At 57.5% G+C, this 15,462-nt stretch overlaps 2 protein-coding genes across 2 annotated transcripts; both read right to left on the minus strand.

Annotated features, from left to right (window-relative positions):
* Positions 1–466: 466 nt before the first annotated feature.
* ALAD (aminolevulinate dehydratase) lies at positions 467–8,462 on the minus strand. The gene is made up of 12 exons (XM_014880972.2): positions 8,354–8,462; positions 4,956–5,097; positions 4,743–4,793; positions 3,952–4,048; positions 3,497–3,632; positions 2,973–3,056; positions 2,730–2,818; positions 2,394–2,449; positions 1,635–1,722; positions 919–1,005; positions 683–812; positions 467–603 (listed from the first exon to the last, which is right to left on the minus strand). Exons 2-12 carry the CDS (start codon positions 5,066–5,068, stop codon positions 530–532), a joined length of 1,005 nt encoding a protein of 334 aa, XP_014736458.1. The 5' UTR covers positions 5,069–5,097; positions 8,354–8,462; the 3' UTR covers positions 467–529.
* Positions 8,463–9,502: 1,040 nt separating this feature from the next.
* Positions 9,503–13,366, minus strand: POLE3 (DNA polymerase epsilon 3, accessory subunit). The gene is made up of 5 exons (XM_014881051.2): positions 13,321–13,366; positions 13,127–13,202; positions 12,398–12,483; positions 11,622–11,740; positions 9,503–11,159 (listed from the first exon to the last, which is right to left on the minus strand). The coding sequence occupies exons 2-5, from the start codon at positions 13,190–13,192 to the stop codon at positions 10,999–11,001; spliced, it is 432 nt and encodes a 143-aa protein (XP_014736537.1). The 5' UTR covers positions 13,193–13,202; positions 13,321–13,366; the 3' UTR covers positions 9,503–10,998.
* Between the last annotated feature and the right edge of the window lie 2,096 nt (positions 13,367–15,462).

The following is a 15,462-nucleotide window of genomic DNA, read 5'->3' on the forward strand; positions in this document are numbered from 1 at the left end:
GTGCCACTCACATCACAGCGCTGCGGGCACCCCAGCCCTTTGTGCACCTCAGCACCAGCGTCGGTGTCCCTCCGGCGGAGCTCAGGGCCCCTCCGGGGTCAGCATGGAACGCGGCAGGGAGGGCAAACCCAGCTCCGAGTGCCAGGGGCAAAGTCTGCCAGGCCGGGGCAGTGCCACTCCCCACGTGGGTGCTGCGGACGGGGCGAGCTGGGGCACCGGAGCTCGATCCGGGCTGGGGATCCGGGGCACGGCCGGGGTGTCCGGGTGGAAGGCAGGTGCACACTCGCGGTGTCCCCGCGGGTCCCGGAGGTGCGGGGCGGTCCCGGCGCTCGCCGGGCCGAGCTCCCGGAGCGCGGGGACTGCGGGCTGGGGGTGCGGCAGTGCCGGGGCCCACCTGCGCCGCTGCCCGGAAACACCGCCCGTCCCGGAGAGCCCTCCCATCCCGGAAAACCCGCCCATCGCGGAAAACCCTCCCCTCCCGGAATTCCCTCCCAGCCCGGAGATCCCGCCCCAGCCGCAGTGGCCGCACTCAGTGCCGGCCCGCCGCTTCCCGCAGCCAGCGCAGCAGCTGCGGGGTGAAGTAGGTGATGATGATGTCGGCCCCTGCGGAGAGACGAGACGCTAGAGCCAGCCCGGGGGGAGACGGGGGATACAGAGGGGGATACGGGGGTCACAGCCTCACCTGCACGCCTGAAGGCCGTGATCGCCTCCTGCACGGCCGCCTCCAGGCTGAAGGCGCCGGCCTGCGCGCCGTGCCACAGCATGGCGAACTCCCCCGAGACGTGGTACACGGCCAGCGGGTGCGTGGGGTGCTGCGGGAGCGGGTCAGCGCTGGGGACAGCCCGGCCCCCGCGCTGTGCCCTGCCCGCACACAGAACCACTGCCCTGCCCCCCAGCCCTCCCTGCCAGAGTCCTCACCCGAGCCTTGACATCCCTCACGAGGTCCAGGTAGGGCATCCCCGGCTTCACCATCAGCATGTCCGCGCCCTCCCGCACGTCCCGGTCCTGCCAGGCAGCGCGGGGACAAGAAAAGCTTGTTTTGTCCCAGGATTTGGAGCTGGTGGCTGTGTTGCCCAGGAGGCTGTGAGCCTCTCATGGTCAAGGTGGCCGATGCTCCCCTGGCCATACACATAGTGCCTGGGGAGAGCTGATGGCTTTGTGTCCCTGCCCCTGACACCCCAATCCACAGCAGGGCATGGGGACAGCATCTGCACAGCTCAGTGCTCAGTCCTGGGACACACACTGGGACCAGACTCACGGGCCTCGTGTTTCTTTGGATCATGGAAGGGGAAAACCCTTAACCATTTGCCTCCCAACCTCTTGCTCGTCCCAAGCCCTGCGGGGTGCGATCACCCTGGCCCCACTGAGAGTGTCCCACCCTACAGCCATAACCCCACACCCCACACGGAAGGTGTCCCACCCCACAGCCATAACCCCACACCCCACACGGAAGGTGTCCCACCCCACAGCCATTACCCCACACCCCACACGGAAGGTGTCCCACCCCACAGCCATAACCCCACACCCCACATGGAAGGTGTCCCACCCCACAGCCATAACCCCACAGCCCACACTGAGGGTGTCCCACCCCACATCCCACACGGAGGGTGTCCCACCCCACAGCCCACACTCACCACAGCGCGCACGGCCAGGCCCCGTGCGCCCGGGGGCAGCTGGTAACAGCGCCGGTCCCCAAAGGCAGGTTTGGACAGCGCTGCGTCCCTGCAGAGGGGCAGAGGGCAGGGGGTTAAGGAACCTCTGCCTCACCCACAGCTTCAGGAAACACGAGGAGAGGCCAGGACAAACATTGGAGTCACTGAGCCAGAAAAAGGGACACTCCTGATGCAGTCCAGCACCCAGGGATTGCTCTGGGAGGTCCTACAGGCCCAGGCTGGCCCTGGGAGCTGTTTCAACATCCACTGCTCTCCCCATGCCCAGAGTCTGGGAAAAATCATGTCAAGCTCTTTTCCAAAGCAGGTTCCTTGGGGATACCCTGCCAGGCTGTTCCTGGGACAAGGTCTAACAGCTGACTAAGCTGAGGCTTGTCCCTGAAGTCATCCTGCAGGGCAGCACTGACTCCTGTGACTCCTGACTGCTCCTGTAAGCTGCAGGCAGCTCCCTCGCTGTCTGCCTTGCCAGCAGCACTGAGCAGGTGAAAGGTTGGGATGGAAGATCACCCTTCAGTGACCTTCCCGCCAGCCAGCCTTTCCTGGGCAAGGTACATTTGTCTCCTTTTTGCGTGGAGAAGTAGGAGTAGGATGCTCCAAAGTGACCAGTGGGGCCCCACGTGCAGTCCAGGCTCTGGGCAAGCCCCTTTCCCAAGTAACTCCCTGGGAATGCACTCCCAGCCAGCCTGGCCCCAGCTGGGCACACCTGGCTGAGGACAGACCCACCTGAAGGGGCCGTAGAAGCACGAAGCAAACTTGGCGCTGTAGCTCATCACTGAGACCTGCAGGGCAGAGCGGGGCTGTGAGGGCTGGGAGTTCAGGGCCACATCCCAGTGCTGGGACAGGAGAGATTCCCTCCCACGGCTTTATCCTCCCCTGCCACAGGTCTGGAGCCTCACCATGCCTGGGCCCAGCTAAGGACATTCCCCTGCTGCGTGTGCCAGGGCAAGGCAATGCCCGTGGCACCAAGGGGGGGTGCCCCTCCTGCCACTTGCCCTGTCCTGTGCTGCAGCCTCCATGGATGTGGCTCGTGCCCATGGCACACACAGGTCCCTGGCTCACCTTGTTGCCCAGGTCGTTGGAGATCAGCGCCTGCTTGATGGCTGCAATGCGCCCGTCCATCATGTCTGAGGGAGCCACGATGTGGCAGCCTGCAGGGACAGACAGGACAGGGATGTTGGGAAGCACTGGAGACTTTAGGTGCTGCCTGGAACAGGCAGGGGAGCACTCCCAGTGTGCTTTGTCACCAGAGAGGGGCAGCCCTGTGAGAGCCAAACTGGGCTGGCACTGCCCAGGGCTCCCCACCTGCTTTGGCATAAGCCAGCGCCACCTCTGCCAGCCGCTGGCAGCTGAGCTCATTCTGGATGGTGCCATCTTCACGCAGGATGCCTGGGAGACAAAGCTGGGGTTACACAGGGGAGGGACAGCTGCTGCTTCAGTCCCCAGGGGAGTGTGGCTCTGGGGACAAGCTGTGGAGATGCTCAGAGCAGCAGTGAGGAACTTGATGTGCTAAGGGAGGTGGATAAGGACCAGGAGCCCTCTGGGGACTGGACACAGCATGTGGGTGCTCTAGGGAAGGGAAGGCAGAGATGGGGGACATGGAGGGGTGATCAGATTCAGCGGGCCTGAGGGAGGGTCTGAACCACCCGTGCCTCCCACCCTGTGGTCAAAACACAGGACAGGTCACCCAGCTCAACTACACCAGTACAGGGAAGCCAAGTCTTGGAGTAGGAGCTGGCCAGACCCTGAGCAGGAAATGGCAAATCCCAGAGGATCCCAGAGGCAGGAGAAGGCGCAGAGTGCAGCTCAGGCCTGCAGTCTGTGCTCACCACAGTGCCCGTGCGAGGTGTAAGGGCACAGGCAGACATCACAGGCAATCAGCAGCTCGGGGAAGGTGGAGCAGATCTTCCTGATGGCCTGGATGGCAGGAGTGCCCTCGGCATCAGCAGCAGAGCCTCTCTCATCCTGTGAGGGCAGAAACACCTCAGCATGCACAGCTGACACTTTGCACTGGCTCCTCTGGGGCAGCAGCTCTGCCCGGGAAGCATTTCCTGAACTGAGGGAAAAGGGAGATGGGCAGCTAGGGCAGGTTTTGGGGCCACCTGCAGAGCTCAGGGGACTTTCTGGGTGTCACTGCAATATCCCATCCCCACCTGCTGTGCGGACTGGGCTATAATCACAGCCAGAGACCCTGAACTGCTCCTGTGTGACCACCCCCCACCCAGCCCCACATTGCCCTGACAGCCCTGTGGCTATCCCAGCACCTCCACACATGTGCACTGACCTTGTGGACCTTGCTGGGCACCCCAAAGATGAGCACACACTTGAGGCCGTCTTCGACGAGGGGCCGCAGCATCCCCTCCAGCTTGTTCACTCCATACCTGAGCAGGGCAAAGGGAAGCAGCTGCCAGGCACCCAGACGTGCTCTGTGGGGAGAGCTGCCCTGGCCCTGGATGCTGCCCTGGACAATCCAGCATCACCAGGCAGTGGCTGCCAGTCCAGGGGAGGTGTTGCCTGAACACTGGGAGGAACAATCTGAGCCCTTATCTGGGGCTCCAGGAGTGCTATCTGCCCGGCATGGACACTGCCCTGAGGGATGGGCATACCCTGCCCTTGGTTCCCTTATCTTGGTGTCCCTGGTGCAGATCCAGCCCACTTTCCCATCATAGCACTCCTGCCCAAAGCCCTGCTAATGTGGCACCAGATGCAGAGGGGAGCTGCCAGTCCAGAAGGATCCAATGCAGGACCAGATCCCACATCCTTGTAGAGGTTTTCTGGCTGCTGCTGGAAACCCTGTTTACTTCCAGCCTCCCTGTGTGCCCAGCCCAGCCTGGGAGTGCTCTGGGACAGAGCCAGACCCTGGTGCTGCCCCTCCCAGAACTGACACTTTTCCAGCATTCCCTGCATAATTCCCTCCACTCCCTTAGTGGATGAACATTCCCACTTTGCCTGATGCTGGGGCATCTCCAAAGCAGGAACCAGAGGGTTGGAAGCCTCCCCCTGGCTCGTGCTCAGGGCATAACTGAACCCTCCCCAGACATAGGCTACAGCAGCAACTGGGGTCTGGATTCATACCTGGCTTGTCCAGGAAGGCTGGGAATTGGCTCCACGGCATCAGGGCTGTCACTGTGGGAGGTGGATGGGACAGAGACATGAACACTCGGTGTGAGAGGAAAACCTCTCTCCCAGACTTGTCCACAGGAACTCAGAACCTGTTTAAGAGCTCAGGGCCCAGCCAGTCACCCTGAGCCAGGTCCATCCCTGACCCGAGAGCTGGGGCTCACTCACGTGACAAAAATGGGGTAGATGAGGTTGGAGGCATCGAAGGTGGTGGCTGTGCACTGCCAGGAGCGCAGCACGGGGTGGAAGTAGCCACTGTGGAGAACAGAGTCTGCCTGCATGGTGGGCTCTGCTGGCAGGGAAGGAGACTCTGAAACACCAAAACAAACCAGCAGGGCCCTGGTGAGCTGCTGCTCTTGGCACACGTGAGGAGGGGCTGGGATCCAGGCTGCAGGACTGACCCTGTCCCATGCCAGGATCATCCTTGAGCTGCAGCCCAGGCAGCTCCACCCCACCTACCCCAGGCACCCTGGGGTGCTGCAGGACCCCCACCAGCAGTCACAGCTCAGCCCTTCCCATTGACAGGGGCATCAGTGACTCTTCCCCACAAACCTCCCAGTTCTGTGTATGAAATCCCCATTTCCAGCCACTGACAACCTCCCCCAGCAGAATCATGTTCACCCTCTGCAGGCTCCTTTTCCTGAGCCCCAAGAGGGTCATCGTTCATTCATTTTAGTTTTCCTAAGTGCTGAGAAATTGTGTGATACAATTTTTGTATGGAGAGGATACAGAGCTGCTCTATGTGATCTTTAAGGTCCCTTCCAACCCAAACCATTCAATGATTCTGTGCAGCGTCACATATTTATGGCTGCAGTGTGAAGGTGCAGTTACAGAAGAGTAGGGGCACTGGAGGAGAAAGGCACCAGACCACCCAGGGCTCTAAAGCTCTCACACAAATCCAGTGGCCACTTACTGCTGAAAGAAAACCGTGGAGTTGGGCAAAACTGATTTCACAGATAACAAAATTCACATATAAATCAATCATTAGCTATCTCATGGTTGAAGTTTCTTCTGTAGCAATGTTTTATTCTCTGTTGCATCTAGTAGTAATTCTGTGATCGGAACATTCAGAATTACATTTCCATGAAGGCTCAATTCCCACCACCATGTTGGATGGGATGGAAGGGGCCGTGGGAAGGGAGCTCTCCTGGGACGAGCTGCAGTGCAGAGCAACAGCTGCACAACCCAAACAAGGAACTGTTTGTGCACAGCAGCTCCAAGGACTTCTGGCTGCTCACACAGGGCCACATCCCCCAAACACCCTGTGCAGAGCAGCTCAGGTGCCCTGGGAGACAGAGCCAAGTTCCTGCTGAAGAGCATGGATTTTTGGGAACTGGAACCCGAGGGAGGTGGGCAGGAGGAGAGCTGAGCTGAGATGGGATTCTGAAAGGAGCAGGTGGATTCCTGTGAGTATCCTGGGCAGGGCAGAGCTTCCCTAGGGAGACAGAGCAGGAGGAGGATAGGACCCATCTCAGGGGAGCAGCCTTGGTTCCATCCCAGGAGGGATTCCCCAGGCAGAAAACCTCACTGAGCCCCAGCCTGCATCCAAACAGAGCAGGAGTGGGATCAGAGCCTCTCTGGGGGCACAGCTCCCAGCTCCCAGCACAGGATCCAGGGGAAAACGTTTTACACCAGCACCCACAACACCAGCCAGTAACAGAGCTGGGCAGGAGATGGCTCAGTTCTTCTCGAAAACCTTTAATATGAGGTGTTTCACCTATTTTACACACTCAAGACCCTTAAGGTATTCTAATATGGAATCAAACTCTATCAGAGCACCCCAGGGCACAGGACACTTGGAACAAAGGGGAGTTGTGTTCAGTCCAGGGCTGGAATCGAGCCTCTCACACCACAAGGAATCGCTGCTGCTTGGGAATGAGGAAAGGCCCCTTTGGTTAGAGGCTTACTCGTATAAAAACCCAGAATAAAAACATCAGGTGATGCTCGTGGGGGATGCAGAGCAGCTGACGGGCACGCTGGCAGTGTCATGGCATCCCTTGGCAGGTCATTTTTAGCCCTTGGAACGCTGCCGCCCCAGTCCTTACTCAGGGAAGGGAACAGCCCCGGGTGAAGCAGAGCTGGCAGCTCCAGCAGGCGCCTGGCTCCAGGCAATGGCAAACAAAGGGCTCAGTGAACAAAACCCACCTCGAGAATCCAAAAAATGCTTTAAACAGTTAATCCCACCAGAGGGAGGGGAGGGGGCCGGGTGGGACCAGAGGCACCTGACTGGAAGGGACAGATAGAGGCCACAGCTCCAAAACCGCGCTCTGGAGCAAGGAGGAGACGGCACCGGCTGGGATTGCAGTGCCAAGATAAGAGCGGGACGGGTGGGTCCCGTCCAGGCTGCTGGGCCGGGTCCTCCTTCCCAGCCCCGCGTCCAGGACAAGCAGGGCAGCCGGTCGGACGAGGGCACCGGGGTGGCACAGCCGGGGACAAGGGGGAGGGAGGGCTGCAGAGTGTGGCAATGGGGACATTGCGCCACCCGCTATGCCCCAGGCTGGGGCTGCTCCCCCCGAGATCCCGCAGGGCTCCCGGCACAGCAAATAAACCTTTCCTCAACATCCACGGCCCAAACCTGTCTTTGTAAAACTCTGTGCCCGCGCACGCCGGAGGAGTTCAAGGACAGGTCGGCAGCAGAGCGGCTTCACCTTTGCTCCTGGGCACTGGGGCCGGTCCAAAGCCGCAGCACCCGAACCCGCAGCGGTGCCCAGCCCGTGCCCGCGGCACTGTCCGGGGCCATCGCTGCTCTCGAGGGACGGGAAGCGGCTTCCCAAGGGAGAACCCGGCACACGCCGGCCCTTGGCACCGGCGCCGACGGGACAATTTTCGGGGTCGGGCTGGAGCCAGACCCGGCGCTGCTCCGGCTCCCGACAGCCCCGCACAAGCTGGGAGCGTTTGTTCCCTCTCGTCTCATCTTGGCAACAAGAGGCGTCCCAGCATTTCAGCACACACAGGCACACGTGGCCTCAGACGTGAGCACAACTATTCAGCCAAATCCCAGAGACATGCAAGCTCCTCAAATCCCAGCTGGGGATGGACCGGGGTGTTCTAGGAAAGTGGAGCTCCCCAGGAGCTATGAGTTAATTAAGAGGCACTAACGAAGGCCAAGCTATTACAGGGTTAATTAAGAGCTACCTACGAAGATCAAGCTGTTAGGGCAGGTTTCCCGCTCCAGGATGGGAACGGGGATGCTCAGGGGTCTGGAATTACACCCCAGGACAGGCGGCAGCTCGGGACCGGCGCCAGCTCGCAGCATCACACGCTGCTCTCTGCGTCCCCCGCCGTTGCCACGGCTACCGAGCAAAAACCGAGCAAAACTGAGTAAAACCTGGGTTCGTGCTTGCTTGCTGCCCGAGGCTGCCCTCCCTGCCTGCACCCAAGCGCGGCCGGGCCTCGTCCCTGGAGCCATTCCCCAGCAGCCTTGCACGCGGCCGAGGTCGGGTACGGGAGGAGGGGCAGACGACCCAGCTCCGGTGTCGGCTCTCAGCCTCAGCCTCAGCCTCAGCCTCAGCCTCAGCCTCAGCCTCAGCCTCAGCCCCATTCCCATTCCCGGTCCCGGCACTCACCGATCGCCGCGTCCGCTCCGGCCGTGCGTCGGTGCCCGCCGGATTTGCATACCCACTGCTCCTAATTAGCATAGCCCCGCCCCCGCGGAGGGGCTGGCGGGAAGTCTCGCGCGGCGCAGCGCGGGAAAGGAGGCGCGGGGGGACGGGGGCGATGGCGGAGCGGGGATTCGGGGTGGGCACACGGCGGGCACGGGGCGCTGCCATGGCAGGGGACAGGCTCTGCGTGCTGCGGCCAAGCAATCCAGTTCCGGGGTGCTCCAGGGGCACCTGGAGGCAGGTCTGGGTGGTGCTCCTGGGCCACTCAGGCAGGTTTTGGGGTGCTGAGGGGGGGCATAGAGTAAGGCTTTGGGGTTCTGGGGGAGTCGCAAGGCAGGTTTTGGGGGTTCATGGAGGCTGGAGCAAAACTCTGGAGTGCTGTAGGATCCAGAGCCAGGTTTTGGAGGGGGAACGGAGCAGGGTTTTGGGATGCTGGAGGTCTATGCAGTCCAGTTCTAGGGTGCTGTGTGAAGACCTGGAGCAAGGTTTTAGGACTCCAGAGTGGCTGGGGCACTCCTGGGGCACAGCATTGGGGTGCTGTGAGGATTTGGAGTGCTGGAGTGTTTGGTTTAAGGAGCATGGCTGGGAGGCTGTGCTGGTGTGGAGCAGGGTTTTGGGGTGTTGCAGAGGCACCTGGAGCTGGGCTTTGGGGTGCTGGGGCTTGGCCAGGCCCAGGGAAGTCCAGACCCCTGCCCTGGTCTCTCAGAGCAGGGGAGATGCCAGGATCAGGTTTAGTGCAGGACATTGTGCAGCTCCCCCACCAGAGCATCATTCCCTGGCTCGCTCCAGTGCAGAAACCCAGGATCCAGATCTTGGATCTTCCCCCCAGCCTAGGACCTCTCCCTGGAGCGAGGGTGAGCTGAAGGCTCCTTCCCCCAGCAGACATCAGTGACCTGGGAATCCCCTTGTTCTTTCCAGTCTCCACAGTTCCCTCCCTCCTCTCACACAGAGGCTGGGCTGCAGCAGCCTTCATCCTCCCCTCATCCTCCTCCATGTCAGCTGCTCCAGAAAACATTTCCCAGAGCATTTCCTGCTGCCTTAGCCACATGCTCCCATCCCACTTATGCAACCACAACCTGCTCATTTTATAACTGACTGAAATACAAGACTCAGTTTCTATAAAAAAAAAAAAATCTGGCTTTTATTTAGATCTCATTCCCTTCCGGAAAATGCACCCCAGATATGTGCTGAAGAAAAAAAAAAAGAGAGGAAAAGAGCTGGAAGGTGGGTGTTTATCAGAGATGTTGGGAACACATCAGTTCAGGCTTTCCATAGCCTGACTGAATGCCAGCAGAAACTAGACAGCAGAACATCTGTGTTGGTTCAGTTCTTTTCAGAAGCTGGGCCTTTGTGCATGTGAAAATCCAGCATGCCAGAAAAACAGGAAGGCAGGGTGCTTCTTGTGGGTAACTGCCACCATTTGTTTGGATTCCAGGATTCCTCACAAATGGTATTTTAAAACTGCACATCATCAAAACTTGGGGGTTTTAAATGTACCTAAAACTTTCTGAAGGAGAAAGGCATCAGAACTAAGAGTTCAAGTGGAAAAGCACAAACCTACACTAGCACAAGGGATACCTACAGCTTCTCTCAACCCTTCTTTCTTGCAGGACCCTTTTCTGAAACCACATGGGCACCCTGCCCCTGCTGCCCTCCCAGAGGCATCCGTGTCCCTGGAATGACCAGTGAAGGCTACAGAGGGACCTTGGATGCAATGAGCTCATTCCAAATGGGAAAAGGGGAAAACCAACAACCACAATTCACCACTCTGCTCTACCACATCTCAGCTTGCTGCAGGAGCTGCTGCTGCAGGGGGACAGGTGAGACCACCAGACCCCAGTGCCACCACTGACCTGTCACACCCCCAGCACTGCACAAAGCCACCTGCTTCCAGCCCTACTCCTCATTTTAGCCCCTCATTGTGCTTCAGATATTAAATAATCTCTTTATCTCTTAGGGCTCTCAAAGCCACTTTCAGTGTACGGTTTCCACTGTCAGCACTGTGCGTTTTTCGGATGTGGGTTAGTTTGGGTGAGTCAGTGAGTGAGGTCATGGTCCCTGAACAGCCACCCTGTGCTGCTGCTCAGGCTGAAGGACACAGTGTCACTGTCACAGTACAGCAGGGAGAGAAGGCACAGCCAGGATGCAAGGAAACAAAAGGAAAAAACTCACTTGGATCAAAAGCTTCAATGTGCAGCTTCCAAGCCTCTGGAATCATCACCTACATTCTACAGCCCAAAAGTGATCTACGAATGATCTACAGGGTTCAGCCCCTCATATTCAAGAGTCTCATGTTCTCCTGGCCAGTTTCTGCACTGAGCACCCACCAGTTCTTTTTTCCTCTCTTTCAGAGCCAGCCCAGCATAAAAAGCCCAGGTATTGCCTGCCCAGAGCCTGGCGAGGGCCAAAGCCCCCCAGGCACAGGGAGGAGCCACCCTGCCACGGGAAAAGCTTCAGCACGACTCCTTTATGTACAAATTACAGCCAAAAGGGACAGGCCACAGAGGGGCACTACAAAGCTCGAATGGAAACGTGAGGGGACACAGCAAGGTTGATTTACAGCGTTTATGTCCCTCTGAGCACACCCCAGCCCCTGCCCACCAGCGAGCTCAGTTGTCCACCTCTTCCTCATCGTTTTGTTCTTCCTCCTCCATCCTTTCATCATCGTCATCGTTGTCCTCCTCTCGGCTCTTATCTTGTTCCTCTGAGTCTGCCTTCTTGTCTTTATCTTTCCTGGCCTCTTTCTTTCCTTTCTGCTCACGCCTGTAAACTGGAGGAGAGGGAACAGTGAGGGGTCGGTGCTGGCATGGACAGGTCAGTGGCTGAGGTCCAACGTCCACTTGCTCTCCCGGCTTTCGAGGGGAGCAGGGAACTCAGAGCACAACTCACCCTACGAGCTGAGCTGTGCTGAGCAGCTCCATAGGAAATCAGGTTAAATTTCAGCAGAAAAATGCTGAAAGGGACGCAGGAGGTCACATTTACAGGCAGCACCTACGGCTCTCCTTAGATAAACATAATAGGGGAGTGAGAGCAGATGAGACTTTCCCAATCCTCATCAGTTGTGCAATAATGTTATCCCAGTCCCGTTAAGGTGCACATTAGTTATTCCCCAGGCAAACTGCAGTGTAGGATGCTGGGCAAAGAGAAGAGAAACAAGACAGGCAATAAGTGTTGCTTGTCCAGCGTTCGAGTGGTGCCTCTCAGGTCCCTGCACACCCACAGAGCACGGTACCTTCCAGGGATTCCTTCAGAGGGGCCACGAATCTCTGGAACTCCATCTCCTCCATGGCAGAGAGCACGTCCCCAGCATTCAGGGTTTTCCTCTTCCCCTTCATGGCGAAGTTATTTGCACTAGGCAGAACCAAAAAGGAGAGGTTAATTGGGAACTGTTAGTAATTCCATCTTGTTTATTAAAGTCATAAGTAAATTTAAAAAGCCATCCCCTAAACATTTAGGGGCTTTTTATCATTTACTAAAGGAGGTTTGAGACATTTCTGTTTACACTGGCTGGCTGTGCTTTCCCACAGTGTTAGTGTCTGCTCACACAGACCTTTTCTACAAGCAGGAGAAGGAGAAAGCCTGAACCTTGACTGTGACAGTTCCACACAGCCCTGGAAACACCTGATACTAGAAAAGTGACTGCCTGCAGAGAATATGCCAAGCCACCCCAAAAATGTGACTGTCCTCTGTGGCAGCTTTTGCCCTAACACAGCTTTGTGATGAAGGGCCTGAAAATGAGTCAAGTGCTCCTGCCTTTGCCAGGAAGGCTGTGCAGCCAAGCTCTAAGGTTAATGACAGTTTGGGACCCCTCTTTTTGGGACATGGCTGTGTCCAGAGCTATCTTCCCATGGGCTGCTCTGGGCAGTCCAAACCCACCTGCTGCAGCCTGGCAGACTGGTTTATTATATACACAGAGAGTACAGAAAACAACAGTGGGAAGGAGTCCCCAGGTCAGCAGAGGTGAATAATCAATCAAGTGCCCCAGTGAGTGCTGCACCAAGCCCTTACCATGATGTTGCATACAGCACAAACACACTCGCTGCTCGGGAGATTGCACTCCGGGCTTCTTTGGAAATATTGACTCCATCAGGAAGCTGAAAAACAAATCCAACCTTTATCAGCAGCTGCTAAAAATGACTTAAACTCACATAATTCACGTGTTAAAGCTCTCAGAGGGCTCAGAAGAAGTGGGAACTGCTCTGGGGTGCTGTCACAGGAGCTCTGCTCCCAGGCGGAAGCCAAGGGCAGTAGGAATGTGTCCTTCAAAGGGACAGAGCTGAGAAGAAGCCCACTGACTCTGGAGTTTAGGGTCCGGCCACTGTCTCCAGGTAAGTCATCCTGTGACTACCCAGCTCCTGACACGCCTGCCAGGCCCAAATCCACTCAGCAACACCTCACAGCTCCAGACCAAACGTACTAAATGAACCACTGGGAATTATTCTGGATTTTGATATAGACGTGGACTTGTGTGCTGAGGTTCTGGGGGGCCTGGCTCTGTCAGTGCCACTGCGGGAGCTGCGCTGCCGGCCGAGCTGCAGGGGTGCAGCATCCCTTGGGACACGGCTGGAGTGCGGAGTGTACCCAGGGGGGACAGCCCAGGGCAGGGGACACAGCACGGGCCGGGGCCTGCCGGGGCCGCGACCTCCGGGACATCGCGGGGTCCAGCCGGGGCCGGGATGTCCCGGGGCCGGGGTCTCCAGAGGCCCCGCTCCGCTGGGCCGCGGGCCCGGCACCCACCGCCTCCTTGATGATGCGGGTGATGACGGCGTTGGGCAGGTTCAGATCCTCCGGTCTCTCCGCCATCCTGGGCCTCCTGCAAGGCAAACGCGGCGTCAGGGGGCGCGGGAACAGGGGGGATCCCAGCGGGACAGGAGGATCCCCTCAGTAGACGGGGGATCCCCTCAGCACTCGGGCTCCCGGCCCCGCCGTACCCAGCCCGGCCGTGCCCGGCCCGCGCTCGCCGCCGCCCCGCCCGCTCCCGGCGCGCACCGCGGCCCTGCCCAGCGGCGGGAAATGGCGGCGGCGGCGTGAGGGAGCGGGGGAAGGGGAACGGGAAGGGAGGAATAGGAACAGGGTACGGGCGGGGATTGGGCAGGAATAGCTATAGATGTAGATGAGAGTGTAGGGACAAGTGTAGGTGTAGGGCCAGGTGATGGGAGAGGGACGGGTGAAGGGACAGGACAAGTTCAGGTGTATGTGATGGTGAAGGGACAGGACAGGCTCAGGTGTAGGGACAGGTGAAGGGACAGGACAGGTTCAGGTGTAGGTTCAGGTGTAGGTGGTGGTGGTTACACTGCCATCACCAGGGTCCGTGGGGGCTCAGGGGCTGCCGGGACTGGGGGCAGAGCCAGGGCACAGGGGCAGCCTGGGCATGGGGAGCTGGTGGAGCCCTGGGGCAGAGCTCGTACCTGTGGGAACGTCACCAAGATGCCAAAGTCCTTGGGATCACCAAGACTCCCACTAAGGCTGTCTGACACCGGTAGCATTAATCACTAAGGCATTGCTATAGCCAAGAGTTGTGTTGCTGACAAGGTTCCAGCCTCTACACCAGCACAAATATAAAACTTTTTCACTTATTAGTACATTTTTAGCAAATTAATGTTCATTGGCTCTAATGGCTAGTTATATAAATCTCTTCATTACTTAGCATTCTATCTGCTCTTGGTTGTTAATTTCTCACTCTTCTTCCTAATCTAGTTTGTATACTCATTACTTTTATCATCTTTTTCTCAGTCAGAGGATCTCCAACTTCCCAGGCCTTAATCTCCTCTACATTTTCTGCTTACTCTAGCACCCTTGAAAGTTGTAAATTTAAGCTTCCAGATGTCCAGTTTCCAACTCCCTTTGGCTTTGTTTATTGAAGCTTGGCAGAGTTACTTTTAGCAATCTTGAGGTTTTGGTTATTTAGTGATCAAAGTAATTGTATGAGCCTGTGAAGAAACTTAACTAGTGCTAGCTGAAAGTGGGAACTGGTTGCTATTAATGAAAACAATTAGTTAGGAAAGTTACATCATTTCCAACAGGAAATAACAGCTATTTTCCCCCACACTGGTTTCTGGCCTCTTGCCTTGTTGCTGTGTGAGGGCTCAGGGCCTGTGAGCTCCTCCATCACTGCCCCACTGACCCCATGCCTGGCCTAAACTCTGTAATTCCATGAGACTTTATCCCTGTTAATAACCTGACCAGGTAATTAAGTAAGCTCCGAGTGCAAGAAGGCAGATTAATTAGGTGCTGTGTTGGGGTGATACTTGAAATTGTGAGCAGTGGTTGACAGCACAGCTCTTTTCCATGGAAAATGGGAATTTTCTATTATCAAGGGCAGTGTTGCTGTTGCAGGGAGAGTTCACAGGAGCTTGTGAGCCCAGGTAAAGGTAACTGTGGGGGACATAACGCTGTGCTGGGAGAAGCACACACCAAGTACACCAGGGCCAGGCCTGTGTGAGCCCCGGGTGACAGTTCTATTCCAGTTCCAGGATTAATAAACTCCATTCCTGCTGCACAAATCATGTGTGAGTTTTGTTTCTAGCTCCTTTCCATGTGCTCTGTTGTTAACCCTGGCTGCTGGGTGTCCCTGGGCAGGTGTGGCAGTGCTGGCAGTGGGAAGGTGCATGCACACCTGGCAGATTGAGCTGCTGTGACAGTGACCATGGCAGACTCAGATTCTGGACAGGTGGGTGGCTCAGAGATGTTGGAGCCCTTGGGACCCACTGCTGCTCATTTTGGTTTCTGGTTTTTAGAGCATGAGATGTTTTTGTCCATCAAGCTGAGAACCAAGTGAGGTGGTGGCGTGGGACTGCCTGGGGAAGGGCTGGGATGGAGCAGGGCTGCCCAAATCCAGGGGTATGGCCCAAAGCTGCCCCATCCACAGCCTGGGCTGGGACTATCCAGCTCTGTGTGTCTCCTTGACACAGCAGGCTCCTCCTTGGTCCCTGGTGTGAGTCTGTATTTGTTTTTAATCAGTTTTGGAGGTTGGTACATTGAATCCCAGGAAAGGACAGTAAAGCCCATCCTGTTCCACCCCCTGCCATGGACAGGGACACCTTCCACTGTCCCAGGCTGCTCCAAGCCCTGTC

The sequence above is a fragment of the Sturnus vulgaris genome, chromosome 22, assembly GCF_052056855.1.
Source record: "Sturnus vulgaris isolate bStuVul1 chromosome 22, bStuVul1.hap1, whole genome shotgun sequence".
Lineage (NCBI taxonomy): Eukaryota > Metazoa > Chordata > Aves > Passeriformes > Sturnidae > Sturnus > Sturnus vulgaris.

Bases quoted from the DNA above. Each gene is read 5' to 3' on its own strand.
- POLE3 (XM_014881051.2), bottom strand. From the start codon at position 13,192: ATGGCGGAGAGACCGGAGGATCTGAACCTGCCCAACGCCGTCATCACC. The intron at 12,484-13,126 runs GTGGGTGCCGGG...TTTGTTTTTCAG, and splicing joins CCCGCATCATCAAGGAGGCG to CTTCCTGATGGAGTCAATAT. The intron at 11,741-12,397 runs GTAAGGGCTTGG...GGTTCTGCCTAG, and splicing joins GTGCTGTATGCAACATCATG to TGCAAATAACTTCGCCATGA.
- ALAD (XM_014880972.2), bottom strand. From the start codon at position 5,068: ATGCAGGCAGACTCTGTTCTCCACAGTGGCTACTTCCACCCCGTGCTG. The intron at 3,057-3,496 runs GTGAGCACAGAC...TTTGTCTCCCAG, and splicing joins CACCTCGCACGGGCACTGTG to GCATCCTGCGTGAAGATGGC. The intron at 1,006-1,634 runs GTGAGTGTGGGC...GCTGCCTGGCAG, and splicing joins GCCTGGCCGTGCGCGCTGTG to GACCGGGACGTGCGGGAGGG.